This window comes from Juglans microcarpa x Juglans regia, chromosome 1S (assembly GCF_004785595.1).
Source record: "Juglans microcarpa x Juglans regia isolate MS1-56 chromosome 1S, Jm3101_v1.0, whole genome shotgun sequence".
Lineage (NCBI taxonomy): Eukaryota > Viridiplantae > Streptophyta > Magnoliopsida > Fagales > Juglandaceae > Juglans > Juglans microcarpa x Juglans regia.
In genome coordinates, this window is record NC_054595.1 from 29276605 (window position 1) to 29297480 (window position 20876).

Sequence of the window (20876 nt, forward strand, 5' to 3'; positions counted from 1 at the left end):
TTGTCAAATCACAGAGTTCCACAAAGCGATTCATTAAAATGTCTCATTGTCAAAGGGTCCAAGCAATTTCAATAAATTCTAGTAATATATCATAACTCCCATCTTCAATGCAACAAAACCTAGTATAGCTTCTATCGACATAAAATCAAAGCCCCACCCATAACACTGCCGAATCGGGCAACAAGTGGAACTAATACATCGACAAGTATTTGAAACTAAATCATCCTTTGATTACAAGTTGGGGATGTCCTTTGAACCCAACGATTCTGTTAATGAAAGAACTACGCAGGGCAATGCCTCCGGCCCCCTTGCTGTATGTATATTTCAATGCCCCCACCCTCAACCACAAGGCTTTTTATTACACCACTGGTCTGGAGCATCCAAGTATATTTGCGAAGGCTGGGGGCTTCCATCCAGTCAGTCAGTAGTCCACAATGACATGGCAGCAGTCACGAAATCATGGTAAATAAAATCACTCGTTATTTTTTATTCACAAACTAGAAATATCCCACCATTAATACTAGTAGTAGTAGTAGTCACCAAAGCGTTGAAGTTTAAGCCAGCCAACTGGGAAGTGAGACTATAGCACCATAGATGCAAGTGCTTCCAAATTACAGAAGAAAAACCCGAACTTTATTACAGGACTAATGTCAAGCAAGTACTAGGGCAGAGAAATGAAATTAAAATTGAAACCTCTTACAAAAGGGCGAAAAGGGCATGAATTTATGAACAGGGCGATGGCAGGAAAAAACTCCTTCGTAGAAGAGTAGTTAATAACTTGATACAGCCTGGCCTACCTAGAAAAGGCTTCTGGATCCAAAGGGATAACAGTGGCAGGAAAATCTGTTCTTGGTCCGGCAAGGGAATAATATGCAAGTATATGGGCTGGATGCTCAACTAGAACATTCTCCCCAAGCTGATCTCTAGCAACAACTCGACTAGAAGGAATTAATTCAATATTCCAGAATGGACGAGCCATTGCTAGAAGGTCCCGACTCGTTGCAGAGGCTCTATATCCTTGCACCCATAAGTACCTCAGAGAAGTTAGCTGCAATACAGCAGCAGCCAGTCCACGCTCACTGAAGCAGCAGCCCCTCATTTCTAGTTTTTGCAAGCTAGGACAGCCTCTAGAGAACTCCAAAAGCCCCGCATCAGACTCTCCAACATAACCCAGAAGCATCCATCTTACATTTTGGCTGTACTGCCCAACGTAACCGAGACCCACATCAGTCAAGCCTCCAGGTCGGAGATACAATGCAAACCGTCTAAGCTTTTCACAGCCCCTCAACAAAGCTCGAACTCCATTGTCAAGAGGCAAATCAGTTATCCTCTCTTCTCGGTCAAGCAAGACTAGGCGGAAATCGCAGAGGTTTTTAGAGTAAGTGCCAATATATTCCAAAGAAGCATTTGTGATATCGGACACATAAACAGCCATGTATTCCAGTTCTAGGCAGCCCTGAGCCAAAGCAATCAAACCTCTTTGTGAAACTACACCTTCTTCATCCTCCATTCCCTGTTCATCGGCACCTCGCTCAATTCTAAGCCTCTTTAGTTTCCTACAACTCCGAGCAAGAACTTCTAATCCTCTGTCTCCGATAACATTCCTTGTCTGTCCAGAAGAAAAACAGATGAAGAAATATATAGAAATTTCAGATACAGTTCCTAGTCCAGAAGAACACACAACACCCACTTCCCTAGGTAGTAACAACTCTGTAAACCCAAAAACCAAGGTCAAAATAATCATTATAGGTAACCAACTACTGGAGACTCTTGTGGAAGAACAAAGTTTGATGATTAGTCAAATAACAAACTGAAAAGAATTTGGACAAAAAAGCAGAAACAAAAGCCTGTTCTGGAATATGTACATATATGGTCTAAGAGTCAGATACAGGCATAGTTCTAAACAAGTGTAGAAAAAAGAATGATATAATGATAAATTGCGAATAAAGGAGAGAAAAAGAAATGGTTTTGTGATTCTACCTCAAGTATTTCTAAGTTGGGGCTCCTTTGTATTAACATACAATGGTCCTCTGTGTCAAGCAGTGCATAGAGAAGATCCAGTTTTTTGAGTTGGGGTGCATAAGGAAATACAACGGGCATTTCATTCTTCCCCATATATGTTAGTCCCAAACGGCATAATTTTGGGGGAAATAATACACTTGAGTACTTGTCTGGATTCTCATTGAAGGAACCCCCACAAAATTCCTCTAAAGCATTTGCAGTACGGAAGAAACGTAGGAGGTCCAAGATTTCAAAATCACTCACTTTAACAGAAACTAAGGAGAGACAATTTCTGGCTATGAGTTCAAGATCCTGAAAGCTGATTTTGACAAGATCAGTCATATAAAAATTCAAAGCTTCAAGAACCGTGTTGTTCAAAGCAAGCTCGTGTAGCCATTTACCATCATTCTCAACAATTGAGCTCTCTTCCAAAAACAGACTTTTTAAACTCCTGAGGAAGCAATATAACAATTAACACCAGTCAATATTGAACGCAGATCATATTAGGAATCCAGAACCCACAGCTCAATTCATTCAGAATGTGCTTGTGCTCACACATCCACAAGAACAAATGAGCATAGAAATGAAAAGGAAAGAGGATATGCCATAAAACTTTATCATGTCCCATAGAATCTTGCATGTCTCAACTATACTTTTTCTTCTCGTGGAGTGCGCAAGCGCCGCACAATCCTTTTGAAAAAAAGTGGGGTCCACTATTAAAAAATTAATTTTTTTTATGTGGATCCCATATTTACTCACTTTTTTCAAAAGGATTGTGCAGCATTTGCGCACTCCACAACTACAAATATCATTTCTCTTACACGGTTACCAACCTAGATATAATCACATGATCAATTAAAATTAGCATTATAGTCTCAACTTTAAAACAGAAAAGGCTTGTCTGACCTAATTTGCATCCACCACCGCACAAGTCCTGTTTCTTCAAATATAGGATATCTCCCTCGATAGGTTATAATTTTTCTTCCCATATCTCATAATTTTTTTTTATGCTTTAAGGGGCTGGCTCACCACCCCCATGTCATACATTTGGAAGACACAGATTTTCACACAATTAAAATGCTTAAAGAGATTTATAAAACCCACAATACAAATTCGAAGCTAAAAAAAAAACACTGAGAGAACTTTCCATGGCTTGAAATTTTCTGATTACTACACAATTCTCCAACTTTCCTTGTGTTATACTCCCAATCCCAATCAAGACTCCGTTCAGACAAATCTAATTTATAACATTCCACAAGGATGAGCATATTCATGCATTATGTAAAGATACAGAATCGAGTAGTTGACTTTGAATGAAAAAGCAAATATGTACCAATTTCCATACAAGAAAGAATACATAGAGCAGTTTTCTTTTTCTTTTTTTTGTAAGTAATAAATAGTGCAGTTAATTAAAAGGAAATGCTTGGTATAATTGCATGAGCGACCTTTCAATCTCACCTAATCCTTCATGACTGTATGGTTCCCAAACATTTGCAGGTCAAAAGTATTATTTTTTCAGTTCTTAATCAATCTACATCTGAGACTAAAACACAATTATTCATCCTGCATAACATTTCTGGAAATTAATTTTGACTCATGATCAGTCGTCACTATTAAAATTGTGACGATACCATTTTCAGTTCTACTCCATCCTTTTACAAGCATTCAGGATGAATGCCATACGTATTCCTATACATTTTCCGTATTATCTAAGTGAAACAAATGGCTTTGCCTATTACTATGAATAAAAACTTCCTGATTACTTATAAAAAAAAAAATATATTTCTCAAACTATTTCCATTACCCTTTTCCATTCTCTAAATTGTATTCAGTGCTGAACCTACCTTGAATCCCAACCTGAAAAGCTTGAGTCTTTTTGCTACCGATGACCATAACACACCCCTTAGTTTGAAAAAAAATCTCGTGAAAGTGTAAGTTACATGTGTTTCAGGATAAGTAATTCCAACCTAAGGCATGATTGAGCCAATCCCAGCTACCTGAGAAATCCTTAATGTTATCTAATATGAAATGACAACACAATGAATCCAACTAATGTTGAATATATATAGATCAAGAAATACCCCAAGTCCTATATAAATTATATAGATATATAAAATAATAACTCAAGTAAATTTTCACTTCCATTTGTACACGACCATCCGTCAGTAGCAAATTCAAACTTACTACCAATATGCTTTCATTTATAAAACTCAAATGAACATATCTCCGGAAAAGTTCACAAACCACTGAGGAACTGTATCAGAATTAAGTGAGATTGAAAGCTGCTTACGCAATGATACCAAGCTTTGAAGAAATTGTATCACGACCCTCCTAAATGAACATGCTATTAATTCACAATTAAAAATTTCTTTCAAACTAGAACTTCCTCAAAAAAAATAAGTTCAGACATTATCTACAACAATCTAAGGAAAGCTCAAATCACATTTGAGCTTATACTCCAAAAGGACTAATCAAAATTACAATCGGAGTTTGTTGGAGTCATTATAAGGCTCAGTTTGGATTAAGAAACACTTTCAACCCATCTCATCTCATCATTACAACTTTCACAAATTCCGACATAAAATACAATAAAAAATTCAACTTCAAATCTCAAAATAATAATAATTTAAAAATAATAATATTCTAACAATATTTTATTCAACTTTTAACTTTCATCTCAACTCATCTAATCTCAACTCACTATCCAAACCTAACCTAAACCACAACTTCTCCCTACCATGCAATGTGGGATCCTAATAATCATTTTTCTATAGAGCTTGGATATTACAATCTCCCCCTCACAAATCCTTGACATCCTCTTCGGTCCATTACGTCCATTACTTGTGGCACGGCTGAAGTCCCCAATTTCAGGTCAGGATTGGCTTCAACTACCATTTATAACAAGCTAAGAAAATTTCAGCCACGTCTAAACTTATACTCTAAAGGATTAATCAAAGTTACAATTTGAGTTCCTAGGAATCATTATAATCACCAGATCTCTGTGAGATCTCATTTACCCATCTTCTATAGACCTAGGGTATTCCAAAATTCCCCCCAATTCCTAGGGCTTCCTACAGCTCATTCTCCCGTGGGGTTTAGAATAAAAAACTCGCCTCTTGCCACCTAGGGATCAAATATACCTCTCTATTCAACCTCCTGCCCCTATAACTCTTAACTCCAAGAGCATATAATCACTCCAAGTCTTCGCTAGTGGCTAGCCAAGAGAAGGTGTTCAGATCGCACTGACACATTGTTGGTTTGACAAAATACACACTAACACTAAGCAACAATTATGAGGCCCTATCACTTTCTTAGCCCACAAACCAGACTTAATCTAGAGGCCTTAGAGTGACCATGAAGTCCTAGAATAGGCTGCCATTGAATGCATTGTATCATAGAAACCAAAGACCCCACAAACCTCAAGTGAGTTTATGCTGAAAATTTCTGACCAAGGACATGTTTGGTAAGTGAATATTTCTCTAATCTTTTAGAATTATTAAAAAAGAATTGAAATGTATTGTGTTTTATGAAAGTTGATAGGTAGAATGAAGATTTGTTTGGAGAACAAATTTGTGAAATTTGTTTTTTAGGTTTTTTATAAGTAATAAATCTTTATGAAAAAGCACAAAAGGTGCAATCCAAATATGTGGGAAGTATAAAATAGAGACACCTGTCTAAAGGGAGAAATAGATACAAGAAAATCTTGCAAGAAAATTGTTTTGGTTTATGTGTTCTTGAAAGTTGTCTTGATTCTTTTCTCTCTTTTTTTCTCATTCAAGAAAACTTGGGCAAATGATTAAATGAAAGTCTTTTTCAAGAGATGAAAATCTGTTCCACTGTTTAAAATTTGTTTAAATTGAAATTGAAAAAAAAATCTTAAAGCTTTTTTAAAACTTTCAACCAAAAATACCCAAAGAGTTGTAACCGTTTCTAGTTCCTAAATAGGTGTAATCACATGTATCCTTCTTGTGTACTTGGGCTATGCCTATCTCTATATCAATAAAATATCTTCTTACTTATAAAAAAAAAATACCTGAAGAGTCCTTTTCATTCAGTTCAAGAACTGAATTGAAGGGAATGGTACAGCAAGCAAGGCTAAAAGCAGATCTTGAAAAGCTTATTGTAGGTCTTAACCATGGAAAGAATAGAAATCGGGTAAAGTATGGATTGGCACACCAACTAGCAAAAAGAAAAGAATAATTCTACTTATCATCCTCACAAATCACACCTATTTTAATTTTTTTTTTTTTCATATTTCCTATAACAAGTATGTGGTGTATGGATGATAAGTAGAACAACTCAATTAGTTTAACAAGAATAAAATAAAATAAAAAATAATTTTAAAATATGTAAAATATGTGGTGTGGGATGATGAGTAGCATTCCTCAAAAGAAAAAGGGTAGTGCATGGTATACATCATTAAAAACGTGCGATTATTTTATCATCCATGAAATGCATTTCTTTTCCAAAGAAAACACAAGTGCTTAGAAAGGATCCAGATTTGTACAAGGTTCAAACCTTAATTGAATAGGTGTATATCATACAACCTATAAGGATTTTCGTTCAGGCTTATTGTATGACATTGTGTTTTTCCTAGTTTGGGATATGTTGCAAATTATTAATTTATGACATTATTAAATTCGGTAGTCATATTTGGGATTCTTTTTTTTTGTATATAAGTATATTTGGGATTCTTTAATGTCTATAAAACTCTTATTACATGATGCTAGGGAATGTAATGATGTAGCATTACCAACCTTATCGGGAAGTGGGAGTCATTGTTGCTATCATACAAGCAATTATCTAGATAAGCACCTGATGAAGTCAAATGACCTAAGTTCTGACTAAAACTTGAAGATACCAACAAATAGTGGGTAGGACTTCAAGGAAAAATCGAAAATCAGGATGTCAACAATTAAAGAAGCAACCCCCTGAACAATTAAAAGCCCCGCACATTATCGGTAACAAATTATTGATAAAGGAAGTAGAAATAACCAAAGATTAAAGGAAAATCATAAATTCGCTCACAAAGAAAATTAGGGTTTGCGGACCATATAACATCAGCCAATTCATTAGCAAGGAAATCACAATTAGAGTAAAATTATCAAATAAAATATCTATAAACAAAGAGAGAGCTTAGTAAGCGACCCAATCGAAGGAAAATTTTAAACTAATTACACGTATTGCACAACTATTTTATAAAATAAACCTCGGCCACATAATAAAGCCAAAGATAAAGTTAACAAGCAGATTCATACAAATAAATAAACCTCAGCCACAAGATAAAGTGGAAGATATCTTGAATGAAAACAAAAAAAGGTGGGGGGAAATTACCTGCAGGACCGACCGATATGAAGAAGACCATCCGTGGAAAAGCCAGAACACTTATCGATCTTGAGCGCGTGGAGCTCGCGCCCGCGAGACCGAGCAAGAAGCTCAAGATCGGAGTCCTTCACAATCATTCGCCGGAAGTGAAGCGACTTCAAGCAATTGAAAGACTCGGCGATCTCGTTCACCCACGGAGTGACGTATCCTCCCCAGTCCTCGGGTATTAGATTGAACATCGCGGCCCTGGGCTTCCCCTTGAGTTTCAGAGACTCTAGGTGCCGAAACCTCCGGCGCAGCCGATCGGGGCTTGTCGTGTAGCAGAGCGCGATCGTCAAGTGTTTCCGCGTCAGTGCGTCAAGCTCGTACCACCGGCGGCACACCAGAGACGCAGCGTCCCGGTCCTTTGGGTCGTGAATATACGGCATGACGCAGTCCAAAACCTCGTTAGACATTCCGGTACACACTCTGGTCCCATTCTGATCCTCCATTGCTACCAAAAATCCAAGGAAAACTCCGGGAAAAACTTCACTTCTTTTTTCTAATAAACAGAAATTATTTTCACACTCAAATCTCAGCTCAGAAGCTTCCAGAGCCTTAAATCTCGAAGCCGAAATCAGTTAAACGAATCAGTGAGTAAAAATAAAACAAATCAGAAACCGTATAAAGTAAAAGACCCACTCATCGGGCTTCATCTGCAAACAAGAAAAAAGAACGCCAACTAGCAAAGTGAAACTCGGTAAGTACGCAACAACGCGGTTCGGACAAGATCCACATGGTGAGAAAGAGATCGAAGGGTGGAGATCGCCGGAATTGGAAACCGACGGAGACGGTTGGAAAACAGTTAAAATGGGAGGGGGATTGAACCAGATCCTAGTGAGGGGTCTATCATGCGCTTTGAAAAACAAGAGGATCAAGTTATTGGGGGTGTGAAAATAAAGGAGGGGAGGCCTTGGAAGGAAAATTAATTAAAAAATTAAAAATAAAAGAGCATACGACAAAACTATATTGAGTGCAACCAATCAGATGTCATTATTGCTCCGCTCTGCTTTTCGCACACCACTCTCTCTCTCTACCACCGTATTAAGAAGAGGAGAGTCACCGAGTGTCATACCCATGTCTTGTAAAAATAAATCTAAGGTATATTCTCACATCACATGTTACATTTATTTATAATCTAATATATTATATTAAAATAATATAAATTTATTTATACGTAATCACTTTAAATATATCATCATTTATATTAATTTTCTCTAAAACATTTGTATAAATCAATAATAGAGTTTTGTTACACCAATATCTCCTCAGTTTACAATATGTATACGTTCTCTAGAATTTGTTTAATTTATAATAAATAGTATCTGTAAAATATGAGATATATTTTTAATTATTGTAATATTTTTAAAAGTAGTTAGATTAATAAGTAAAATGATCAAATCATTATATATTTTCAACTATATAAATACTATTCATTAATTTCATTTCAAGTAAAATAGAGATCATTTTAATTTCATTCCGAATAACTCATGCACTACCGATATCATATTATTAAAGTTTTTTTTTTTTCTTAATATAAGTTTTATAGAGGAGAGGATTATGTACTTTAAAAATATTTAATAATTTTGTAAATAAAATAAAAAGTTTCAAAGTCAATTAGTGATAATTGTGGTGGGTGGTGGGGAGGAGGCGAGTTATGATTGGTGGGTTATGTATGACTGCACCAGTCAGTGAGGGTTGGAAATGTGATGGAAGAATGCAGAAGACCATACGAACGTTGTTTTCCCTTGTCTGGTCCGGACATGATTGAACCTAGAATTATGATCCGAATCCCAAAATATTCTCGTTTATTTAAAGGCTGTGAAAGCGACGTCGTTTTTAAAATTAATTGTTATATTATCACTTAGAAAAAAAAATGAATTTATAGTTGTAAAGTGTAACGGAACGTAATTATTTTAAAACAAATAGAATTTATTATTAAAAAATTAATTTTTTTATACCGATTTTATATTTATTTTTTTTAAAGAGATTACATAGTACATATACACTTTACAATTATTAATATCATTTCTTTATTTTAAAAGATTAGTGACTTTCACAGTTCTATGCACTCATAAATTAATGTATTCATTACATTTATATATATATTTTATTTAAATATGCTCGCACATAAAAAAAATTTATATATTTATAAATCAATTTATTAACATAAGAGAAAAGTTAATCCTACCGAGGATGATCTCAATAAATTTTTTTAAAAAAATATATATTTAAAGATATAAAAATCAAAATCAAAAAGATCAATTCATCTCGTCGGGAGGCATTCTCGTCGGCTCTTAACATAATCAATACATGATTAATATAGAAATTTATAATGTTGATGGCATACTTGAAAAGGAAAAAACGATGGGGGGTAAAATGGGAATCAAGTTCAAGCAGGGGTAAGTCTTTAATGACGACTATAGTGACCTGTGGGTGCAAAAAAGTGAAACCGGAAGTGTACGTGGACGTGGTAGGAATTGTTACGGCAATGATGACATGGATGAGATCATGTTTGACAGCTAAAATGGCTGCATCAAATAGTACAGAAATCACCTACCATATATTCTTTAACAAAATTTATAGATATAAATTTTAAATAGATAAATTTTATATAAATTTTTTTATAAAATATTAAATTTTATTAATTAAAAAAAATAATTTACACATTTTTAAAGTAGAATTTACTTTTTACAAGAACATGCATAAAATTTATCTATTTAAAATTTGTATAAATTATTTTTCTTTTAATTTTTCTAACTTTTAAAAATGACAAGGAATTATTGTAAAGAAACCTTGCAATGATTCTTACTAAATTTTGTTTCCTTTCTTTTAAGTACCAATTTTCTTATTTTTCTTGTTTTTAAAAAACAAAAAAAAAAAAAAAAACATGTGCAATTTATGGTGGTTGTGAGGTGACATATCTGATCACTATTATTATTGCCAAGTAAGTCATTAGAACATGACCTTGTTTCAATTAGAGTAAAGCAATTTCCCATTCATATATATGATAGAAGTTTATTTTCATTTGAATAAGGTGTCCACCAAAGTGTAAGTATTTCCGAATGTGACCACAGGAGAGAGAAAAGAAATGCTAGATATAATCAAAGAGTGTGCTAGTCCAGCGTAAAAAAGAATAATGAAGTTTATTATTTAAAAATAATTTTTTCATATAGATTTTAATTAATTTTTTTAAAAAAATACGTGAGACTTGCACATTCTATAACTACAAATATAATTTTTGCATAATTAATTAACATGGGTCCCAGCTTTATTCTCAGCGGCCTAACCAATTAGTTGCCATTTTTCAAGTCTTTTTAAGTCAAGTGGGGGAATATATTTAAGTTGAGAACAAAAGCAGATCAACATACTTAGTACTTTAGCTGTTTTTATATGGCTAGACCACATTTACCTAACAAATATTGTGACTATATAGTAAGTGGTGAAAGGGATATGAATGAAATCCGGGCGACATTTTTTCAAGAAGAAGAGAGATGTGAATTAACTAAAAGTAAGCTACACGTATAATAGACTAGTCCTAGCTATATAACTTTCATTTCAAGAAAAAAAAAAACATTAATTGACCATATTTCTCTTGATGCTGATCTATGAGAATTAACGGATTAATAAACATGCATGAGCTCTTCCACATGAATATCGGACGTCTCATTATGATCTTGACAACAACAAAAAAAGGAACCTATTTTCATATATACAGCAGTAGCACTAATAATAAGCACGTGAGTATATTATCATGATGATCATGAGTGACATGACTATTAATTGTTGTAGCATGCATGCTTCAAGAACTTTAGTGTGTTTGTTTAATTAGAAATTACATGAGTTGCTTAATTTATAAATTAATTGTTGCATGCATGCTGAATTGGACTGGAATTATATATATATATATATATATATATGGGTTAGGCAAACCCAAAAAGACTGAGCTAGCTATCTCCTAGTACTAGCATTGGTTTCTCTATAAAGCGGTGCTATTCTGCAGCATAAGTAGCATGCCTCCATTTGACCGTTAGGCCATTTTGGTATTTTCTTTATTTTCTCATTGTTCTTTTCATATTTTTTTAACATATTTAAATACTTTTAAAAAATAAAAAAAATACGCCAATTTAAAAATCACTTTCTTAATAATTAAGTAAAAAAAATTTTAAATACACAAATGGTCAAAGTAAGAGGGCAAACTGACATTTTCCTTCTCTATATGGATATGCAAAATTGCATCTTTTGAAAATTGATTTTGTATATCAAGAAAAATTCTCACATTGGATTATGCATATTTGAGCCAAATAATAAAAAAATATTATTATTTAAATATTTTATTATTATTTATTCTATTTATTCTTTTCCTATTTTTTTTTTTATTTTACAATTAGCACCACTGCAAATTCTATTATTTATCACCCACTAGAATTTTTTCTCTAAAATTCTATCAGTTGGTGGAGAGATCGGGGGAGGAAATAAAAAAAAATAATAAAATAAGATTTTGAGAGTGAACAGTGTGTCTTCAAATTTGTAGAAATATTATTCATACCTATGCAAAATTTTAGATTTACATAATTCAAAGCAGTCCAATTTAAGATCATATTATATAAATACGTAGATATATATGCAGGTGCATAATCCAATACTAGTGCTCTAAGATTTGTGTAATGGTACTGCAAAATACATGATGGATCTTCCAAGTACCAACCAATTAGTTGTTGAATTTTGACATTTACAATTATATATATATATATATATATATATATGTAGGTCATATTCTAATAAGGCCGATTCAATCAGATTCTTATAAGTAATTTAAAAAGAAAAGACAAAAAATAGCACGTCAAAGACTTCATCTTTGAAAACCATGCATATTAACCCATCTTTTGCATTAAAAAAACCCGAAACCTTTGGTACGCGTACGTAGTAATTTCAGTATCCATACATACATATATACATACATACATATATATATATATATATATATATATATATATATATATATCTTGGCTTCTATTTGGGAAAACACAAAAACAAAAAAGCCTCCCTGGTTGGTTTGAGAATGTATCGCAAAGTTGTTTAAGAATTCTTGGTTCTTACGAAAAAGGCAATTGAAAGTGGTGACTCGACAATGGTCCACAATGATCCGCTGTCAACGAAGCTTGCTATCTAAGCCTGATAAGGTACGTACCCTGAAAAAGCACCTTGATCAATCGATCGATCCTGCATGTTATTTATTTTTCTTCCAACGTCCTGCATGTTGTCCAGTTTTTATTCTTATATTTGGTCACTTCATGCATGTATCTTGTTTACTTTAGAGTATCCTCAATGAATTAGATTATTTAGTTATTAGAGTACAAAATGCGATCATAATGAATTAACTAAATTTCAAATAATATTTAGCTAAAATTACTTTCAAAAGATTTTTCAAATTTAAAGGTTACTTTACGTATACCAAATATATAATTTATCAATTATTTATCCTTCCCTTTATTTTTATCACATATTTTATCACAATGACTGGGTTCATGTGCAAAGGTTTATGTGTTGTGGGGCTGGATTCATGCATTGATAGATTAATTTGAGTTAGTGATATATTAGTTTAATTAGAATATGATTACTAATTAATATATAATAGGTAGAATAGTAAAATATGATAAAATAAAATAAATTAATAATTAAAAAATTAAATATTTTTGAAATTATTAATTACTTATTATTATATAATGAATAAATAGACAATCTAATGTGAAAATTTGACGTGAATAACTAAAATTAAATTCATCTTATATTATTATTTACTCATTATTGAGCCAGCGCGTGCAGATTTTCACGGACACCTGCAAATCTTCCGTTTCATAAGCATTTTCCTTTCCAATCTCGTTTTCTAGCGCTAGATCATAAGCACACAGTATTTGTGCAGGATGAGCAGAAGATCAAAAGAGAATCGTTGCTAACTTTTTTAAGGAAAAAAAAAGGCCGAAAGCTCCAATAAAGAATCAAAAGGATGAGCAAGTGAGAATTAGTTCCTTTCTTTTTTCCTGCTTCTTTAAAACACAATGAGTGGAATTGGGTTTGGAAGAGAATAATGCATGCAGGCACTTACAGCTTGTTTTTCCTTGGGGGACCTCACCTGTATTATAATTCATAGAGGCACCTTATATATTTCATTAGAATGCAAAAAAGTGAGAATTTGATCAATAACAAAGAAAATGATCAGTCAATGTTTGGAGTGCATGGCAATGCTATTTTTTTTTTTTTGGTATTTACCCTCTAGTGATCTGTTCTGTACAGCTATTGGAATTGCAGCATTTTTTATTTTTATGGGGGCTACGCTTCTGCATTGGTTTCATAGATACTTGGACGGGAGAAAACTTCACAACTTGTAGTAGTCCAAGTACTGTTCATATGATGACCAAAAGCAGAATTCCAAGGGCATGTGATCTGGGCATGTTCAAGTTTTATTTATAAATTGAAATAGTTTGAATGAATATAATATTTTAACTAGTTTTGAGAAATAAGAGATAAAATGTTAAATATAATTTTTTAAATTTTATTTAAAAATTGTAAAACATTATATTAATTTTTGTACTTTATTTTAAAATTTGGAAATGTTGCACTGATTTTTATGTGTAAATAATAATTAAATAATATTTTATATTTAAAAAATATTTGAATTCTCTCATTTTGGAGACGTCATTCAATTCTTAATTGTTTCGGAAATCGGCCCCGTGCATCAAATAAGACAACTTCAAGCATGCAGATGCAGGGGGCCCAGTTCAAGACCTCCGGCCGATTTTGTTTAATGAACTTTGTTGTTCTCTTCCGTTTGTTTTTGAGTTTTGTTACGTATAAATAAATTTATGTATCAATTTATGTATTAATATTATTATTTTTATAATTTAAATTGAAATTAATATTATTTTTAATAAAATTTATTTTTTGATCAATTATATTAAATAAATATACATATTAATACATAAAATCACTTACAATTAAATTTTTCTTTTATTTTTTTGTAGCCTTCAGTTTTGTTGGGCAGGACCTGATGTTTTTTTATTCAGAAAAAAAAAAAGAAAAACTGTGGGAAGAGATCATGTCACACCTGCCAAATTCAAATCCACTTTCTCGCCAACTGGTTTATATTATTTTGTGCTGACACTATATGCACAAAGAGAGAGATGGCGTGCCGATAGAGAAGGCTAATTAGAGAAACCTCTTTCTATACACATCCTTTCTCAATCAATCAATAAGGTTTTTTTTTTTTGTTTCTGTGCAACTGCACCCCTTGTAAAGTAATCAATCAATAATTAAGAGAAAAGTGGTCACAAGTTTGAATAGTATTGTCGCCATTTCACTCCAAATTAATGTTATCTATTTAAAGCAAAGAAAAAAACTACTGTCCAATTGTTACCGCTTGGCAGTTTAGTGAATTTTATTTTTGTTTTTTTACTTAATAATTAAAGAAATAATTTTTAATATATTGATGTATTTTTTATTTTTTATTTTTTTAAAAAAAAGTGAATAAAAAAAAAACATTACTTTTACACTAGCGGTCGCTTGCAGCGCAAGCGGCACAGTAGTGCAGCTCTAAAGCAAAACATGACTTATTTTGACTATTTTACCCTTGTGTTGACATTGTATCCATAGATTATAGATTGCTGTCATCGGTTTTTTTTTCTGAAATTAATTAAAAACCCCACATTGAATTAGGCAAAAACTCAACTACTTACTTGGGAATATAGTCAGATGTATGATGTATCCCCACCAACAGAGCATCCTAATCCCGATTATACACAAGATTCAGAACTCCCAGCTACGATTTTCTTGCACATTAGATCCTTGGCAATAGTTGCAATACTACCATAGTCTAGCTAAGGGGAAGAGGAAAGGGAAAGGGAAAGAAGTCCATATATAGTTGTTAATTTGCCTAATACCATTACTCTTTGCTATGATAACTCCCACTTCTCAGCTGAAAAATTGATTGTATCAAGAATAAAAATACGAGAACGACGTTTACGACCAAAACTAAGTCCAAATTTTATTCACATTCTACTAGAGAACTTGCTCAATTGGGGCTCAAGAGAGAACAACAAATTACAAACATAAGTTTTCGCCCGTTGCAACTCAAAAGGGCAACCAAACCTACAGCAACATATCTACATTTGAGGGATGAAAAACCAGATCTACAGAGGAATAAAAAATGAGCCCATGAGAATCATTCTATCAATCACTTTCTTCCATCCAGTCTGAACAAGAAGTAGATCCCTTATCAACCGAACAAGATCCAACTGAACCACAAGATGTTGCAGGATGTATATCTGTATTATCGTAGCTGCTGTCTCCATCAGATCTCTCAGACAGTGAACCCAAACTCATGGCAGAGATGCTGTTAGCAATAACACCAACATCTGTGGTTCCGCTGCATAGACCCTGGCTCCCACCAACAAGCATGCTTTGATTCTGATCTGCTTTTGTTAGAACAGCAGGAAATACACCCATCAATGGCAGGTTAGTCCGGGATGATCCGCTGATGAGTAGACGCAATGTCTCTCTGGCACCCTTTTCTAATATGCTGTCGGTTTCAGGCATCAAAGGGTTCACAAGTTTTGTATGCAATGGATGAATGGCAGTTGAAATAGCAGGACCAACACTAACCAAGTAGCCTTGGCCAGAAGAGCAAACATCAATAACCGGAATGTGAACAATTGGATCGCACATTAAAGGTGTGAAAGTTGGTAATATCTGATGAGAAGTTTGAGTTGGCAACTGGAACAAAGGGTCTGGCTGAAAAGCTGGGAAGTTCACTGTGGAAGCTTCACCTAGACTCGGAGGCTGTGTAGAATTCAACAAACTGGATGGCATTCTAACCGGACCTAGAGAAGAAAGATGGGGAAGTGACTGTGATTCATTTGATGATGCAGGAAGTTGCTGAGGTGCCGCTGAAAATTGTAGGGTTGAAACACCAGGAGTGCAATGACAATAGTGAGGGGAGAAAAGAGGTAACCCCACACAAGAGACTTGAGTCGTGAGGCATGAAGCAGGTGCAACAGCCAATTTCCCTAGTGACTCTAGCAAACTCGATGGGGAGAATGGCAGATTCCTGGTGATATCATTTTCTGAATTATTTGATGAGGATGCTTCAACTGCAGTTGACAAAGTAACGGTCAAATTCTCAACTGATGAAAGATGGCCATCCCCTCGCCGTCTCAAATTTTCCCTAGTGGCACTCCTGAGAGAAGACAAGTTTCTGGGTGGGCCCTCTTTAAAGGAACCGGTTCTTGGACTGAGGCTGCCTGGATGAAATGAATTTGCCTCTGCGGATTGAATTCCAATGTGCCAAGAACGCAGAGATTTAAATGATATCAGTGAGTGTCCACTCTGAGATGTATCAGACAGTTCAGTGGTGGTATCCAAGGGAGGAATAGGTGAGCCTGGAGAACTTGCTTGTGAACTTCCCACTGTTGCTGCAAGATAGGCATGAAGATGAGTTGCAAAGCAGCTGAGGCGTGACTCACAGATTCCAGTTAATTCAGCAATAGAAGGTTTCCTCTTGAGTAAATCCTTCATCTGTTAGAAGGGAAAAAGAAAAAAGACTCTTTTGGTGAAACCGGCATCTTCTTCTCAAATCAAAACTGGAAAATCTTAGGGTCAAACAACCTGAAGCCTCAGGGCCCACTCAAATTATCATGACACAGTAGGTGTGTGTGCATGCATGTTCTTTCATGTAGTCATACACACCTTTACAAGCAATTCAACTCCCAAAAGCTTTGACTTCTCTGAGCACCAAAAGTATACAACCTGGCCACCTGGGATCTTTATAAGAAAGGATCGGCCAGAATTATCTGCTGGGATCTCATCCACAGCTACTAAAGACTGGGACTTACTACTCAAGGTAAATAATCTCTCCGTCTCACCATTGTCTCCAATGAATGAGAGGCGCAGATCAGATGTAGGCAAAACCGTAAGATTCAGATTTCCCCTGCAACAATGGAGAGGAGAGAATGACTTGGGAACATTGAACAGATAAATAACTGGCAATACTACATCTAACAAAGTAAATAAGCAGACCATACAATGTATTGTCTGGATTGTTATCAAGAGCAAATGAAAACAGCGTACATAATTAAATTTAATGTCTAATCCAATATTAACTTCACCTATTATTCAGTTTTAATATAAACCGTACTGCATGACAATAAATAAAGTTTAAACACATAACTTTATGCTTAATTTATCTATTAAAAGCTTTGACTGACAAAGAAACCCCAAAGCATGTCATCTCGTATCTATTTTCACTTTTGAAAATAAACACAACTAGTAATAAATCCTAGTGGAGACAATGGCAGCAGCGACACTAGATGAGGTCAAATAAACTGAGAAAGAGATCATACTCCTCATATTATCCAGAAAAGAAAATTTTCATTTGTTTTTTGGATTTTCAACCTCAAAATTATTGAAATTGAAAAAACCAAAAGATCCCAATGGTTTAAATTTCTCCAAACTTGGGTGAATGTAAATGTTGCCGAGCCAAAGTTTAAGCATAGCTCCTAATTGACCATTTCTTGTTTTTTTTGGGTTTATATACTGACCAGTTTGAACCGTTACTTATGAAACATTCTTAATTATATTCAAACTTATGCAGCGACAGAAACAGTACAGATACTAAAGAGAACATTGACAGAAAGAACACTAAATAAGACAGAAAAGGGATATATCCAATAATTACTCATCCTTAAACCAGTTGAAAGATTAATAACAGAGACGCATAGAATGAAACATCTTTTCCAGTCACATGAACTTAGAATCGTGAGCATATAGGATGAGGCCTTTCACACTGAAATTGACTTCCAATTAAAACCAAGGACCCTATATATCCAAAAAGCAGCAGCAAGCTATATAATACAGGAGCATGAAACTACCTTTACTTCGTCTTAATTCAGAGATCATAATAGAATACGCCCACTTTACCTACAAGTCAAAAGATATATTTATTTGGAATAATGAACAATTTCACCATCAGCGAGAATTTCTATTAATCATCAACAAGGATACACTTTCCAAAAATATTATATTTGGATTAAACTTGACGGTAGAAGAGTTCAAAAATTCAAAACTAAACTCCCATCATTCAAACTTAGCAGTACATTAACATGTGCAGTATGCTGCAAAACGTCAGAATATTATTGACATGATATATATTTCACACCAACTGTCTGCATAGAATATCAAAGGCATAATTGTGCAATGAATTACATTAAATAACTTCAAAAGGCCCTTGTATATATCCCGTGTACTTGGCTTCGGATCCGGCTTGCTTCCTGTTGAGAAAATAACAGGACATCTCCCGTTATGAAAAAAAATCCAGGGGGACCAAACAGCTCATTTTTCCATGGTCACAAACTAGAAAAAACAGTCATGTCAGAAAAATCCCCATCTAATTCCTTTTTGTATAAAGTTTATTTTTAAGAGGGAGAAGGGGGGGAGGGGGAGGGGGTCCTTCATTTTTCAACCCTTTTCGGCTTCATTTGGATTTTTTCGTTTGGATGCTTCACCCTCTTGGTTAAAACCATTGATGACTCTTAATATATGTGTGTGTGTGTGTGTTTCAAGTATTGGTACTGTCTCCATGTATAGCTAGTTTTACAGCATTAATCCACAGGCAATGATGGGAAAGAAAGTCCCTCTTGCATGGGCACATAAGAGAGTAGCCATTGGATTTCATAACAGGAGATGTCCTGTTATTTTTCCAACAGGAGGCAAGCCGGATCCCTTGGCTTCACCTATTTTCAATATAATACTTATTTGCTGATAAAAAATTAAAAAAAAAAAAATCAAAAGGCCCAACACTTTTTTATAAGTAAAAGGCCCAAGACATTGTCCATAAATGTATTTCCAACAGGAGATACAAAAAACATAAACTTCAATTGAACCTTGTTCACAAGAAAAATGAGATTGGCTGTTAAAAATTTCTAATTTAAAACACAACTTAATATTGATGATGTACGTAAAATCCTACTGTAAATGGATCACCAGTACAGCATTTAACTTGAATCATGCTCGAAAATGTTATAATTGACAGAGTAATGTTACTTTAAACATTCAAGTGACCTATGCTGCAACAAGTGATGAACCATACAGATACTTAAGATGGTTGTTGCCTTAGAACGCTAAATCAAATTAAAGTTTCCATAAGGAGAAAAAAAAATACGAAAAAGGGAAAGACGCAATAGAGATGAAAAGAAGCATCACTTTCAACGACTTGAAACACAACAAGATTGTAAAAGCTATAAAAATTCATATGCAAAGGTATCAAGCACCCCATTCCTCACCACGTGCATATCAAACATATAGTCGCACCAATATCTATGTTAGTAAGATTACCTTGTAGCAGTTGGGAACAAGACAGTTCCTTGCTTGCAGATCTTTCCCACTCGAAGAGAAACTAGAGGTATACAGAAGCATCTCGCTAGCATACCAACCTCTGCCGGCTCAAAATGCTGCTCATCAAATGCAAAAATAAACTCGTCAGTTTGAGTTGATGACAGAAATGCCGAAACAAGAAATAAATAAAACATGAAAGCAAACTATGACGGCCAAAACTACTAATATGGAATCATCAATTCAATACTACGCAAAATTAATCTTATGCATGTTTTGACTCTCGGCAAATTCGTGAACCCGTGCAATTGTCATCGGTCACCAAACCAATTCCTACATAGAATCGCCAATCAAACTTCCACCACGGTAGCGGTGAACTTTTTAATGAAAAAGTATCTAAAAGTATACGAACTTGACTCCCTAGTAATCAAATTATCCTCTAATCAGGTACATACCCGACTTAAATGAGCCAGCAGGCAATCCTCGGCGAGTCCATTCGAAGCATTCATCTTCAACAACGGTTTCAACCTCTCATCGGCGCGACAAGCCCCGATCACTTGCATATCCAGAGCCCGAAGCCACTGCAGAACCCTGTCCTCGCGATCGCTCTGCTGAAGTAACAGATCTCCATCCCCTCCGTAAACAAGAACATCCGTCAACCGGTCCGTGAGCCCAGTCTCGGTCCTCGACCCGCCGTTCTCTCGCGAACCAGAAGAACTCGCACCCGATTCGACGCCACACGAAGAGAGCGCATCCATAGACGAGTCTTCGGAGTCCTCGTCTCCGTATTGGTTCGCGTGTTCAAGACCCTGGATCTTGTCTTGGTTTCTAGAATTCGACATATCCAATATCAGAAACCACCCCTGGCAAAAGTCGAAGAACCGACGCACAGATTGAAAACCCAAGCTTCAAAATCTTGAAATCGGAATCAGAAACCTTTGAAACAGTCTGGAATCCTTGAGAAATCGATCGCCGTGAGACGCGTGAAATAGAAGGGGGGAGAGGAGGGATTTCTGAAGAGAGAGCAACGAGAAACAAATTTGTATCTGCAACGAACGGTATATGGCGGACTGCAAATCGGTCTATGAAATCTGATTTTTTGCATCCGTTTTTAAGTCCGCGCATGCACG

General features: G+C 34.8%; 2 protein-coding genes across 2 annotated transcripts; both read right to left on the reverse strand.

Annotated features, from left to right (window-relative positions):
* Window positions 1–611: 611 nt before the first annotated feature.
* Window positions 612–8276, reverse strand: LOC121246390 (coronatine-insensitive protein 1-like). The gene is made up of 3 exons (XM_041144533.1): window positions 7336–8276; window positions 1981–2452; window positions 612–1609 (listed from the first exon to the last, which is right to left on the reverse strand). Exons 1-3 carry the CDS (start codon window positions 7815–7817, stop codon window positions 794–796), a joined length of 1770 nt encoding a protein of 589 aa, XP_041000467.1. The 5' UTR covers window positions 7818–8276; the 3' UTR covers window positions 612–793.
* Window positions 8277–15380: 7104 nt separating this feature from the next.
* LOC121246379 lies at window positions 15381–20836 on the reverse strand. Its single transcript, XM_041144515.1, has 4 exons — window positions 20202–20836; window positions 19750–19865; window positions 17107–17347; window positions 15381–16935 (listed from the first exon to the last, which is right to left on the reverse strand). Exons 1-4 carry the CDS (start codon window positions 20586–20588, stop codon window positions 15592–15594), a joined length of 2088 nt encoding a protein of 695 aa, XP_041000449.1. The 5' UTR covers window positions 20589–20836; the 3' UTR covers window positions 15381–15591.
* Window positions 20837–20876: the final 40 nt, after the last annotated feature.

Bases quoted from the DNA above. Each gene is read 5' to 3' on its own strand.
- LOC121246390 (XM_041144533.1), bottom strand. From the start codon at position 7,817: ATGGAGGATCAGAATGGGACCAGAGTGTGTACCGGAATGTCTAACGAG. The intron at 2,453-7,335 runs GTAATTTCCCCC...TTGCTTCCTCAG, and splicing joins CATATCGGTCGGTCCTGCAG to GAGTTTAAAAAGTCTGTTTT. The intron at 1,610-1,980 runs GTAGAATCACAA...TCTTCTGGACAG, and splicing joins CCAACTTAGAAATACTTGAG to ACAAGGAATGTTATCGGAGA.
- LOC121246379 (XM_041144515.1), bottom strand. From the start codon at position 20,588: ATGTCGAATTCTAGAAACCAAGACAAGATCCAGGGTCTTGAACACGCG. The intron at 17,348-19,749 runs GTAATCTTACTA...CCATTGTTGCAG, and splicing joins TTGTTCCCAACTGCTACAAG to GGGAAATCTGAATCTTACGG. The intron at 16,936-17,106 runs GTGTGTATGACT...CCCTTCTAACAG, and splicing joins GAGTTGAATTGCTTGTAAAG to ATGAAGGATTTACTCAAGAG.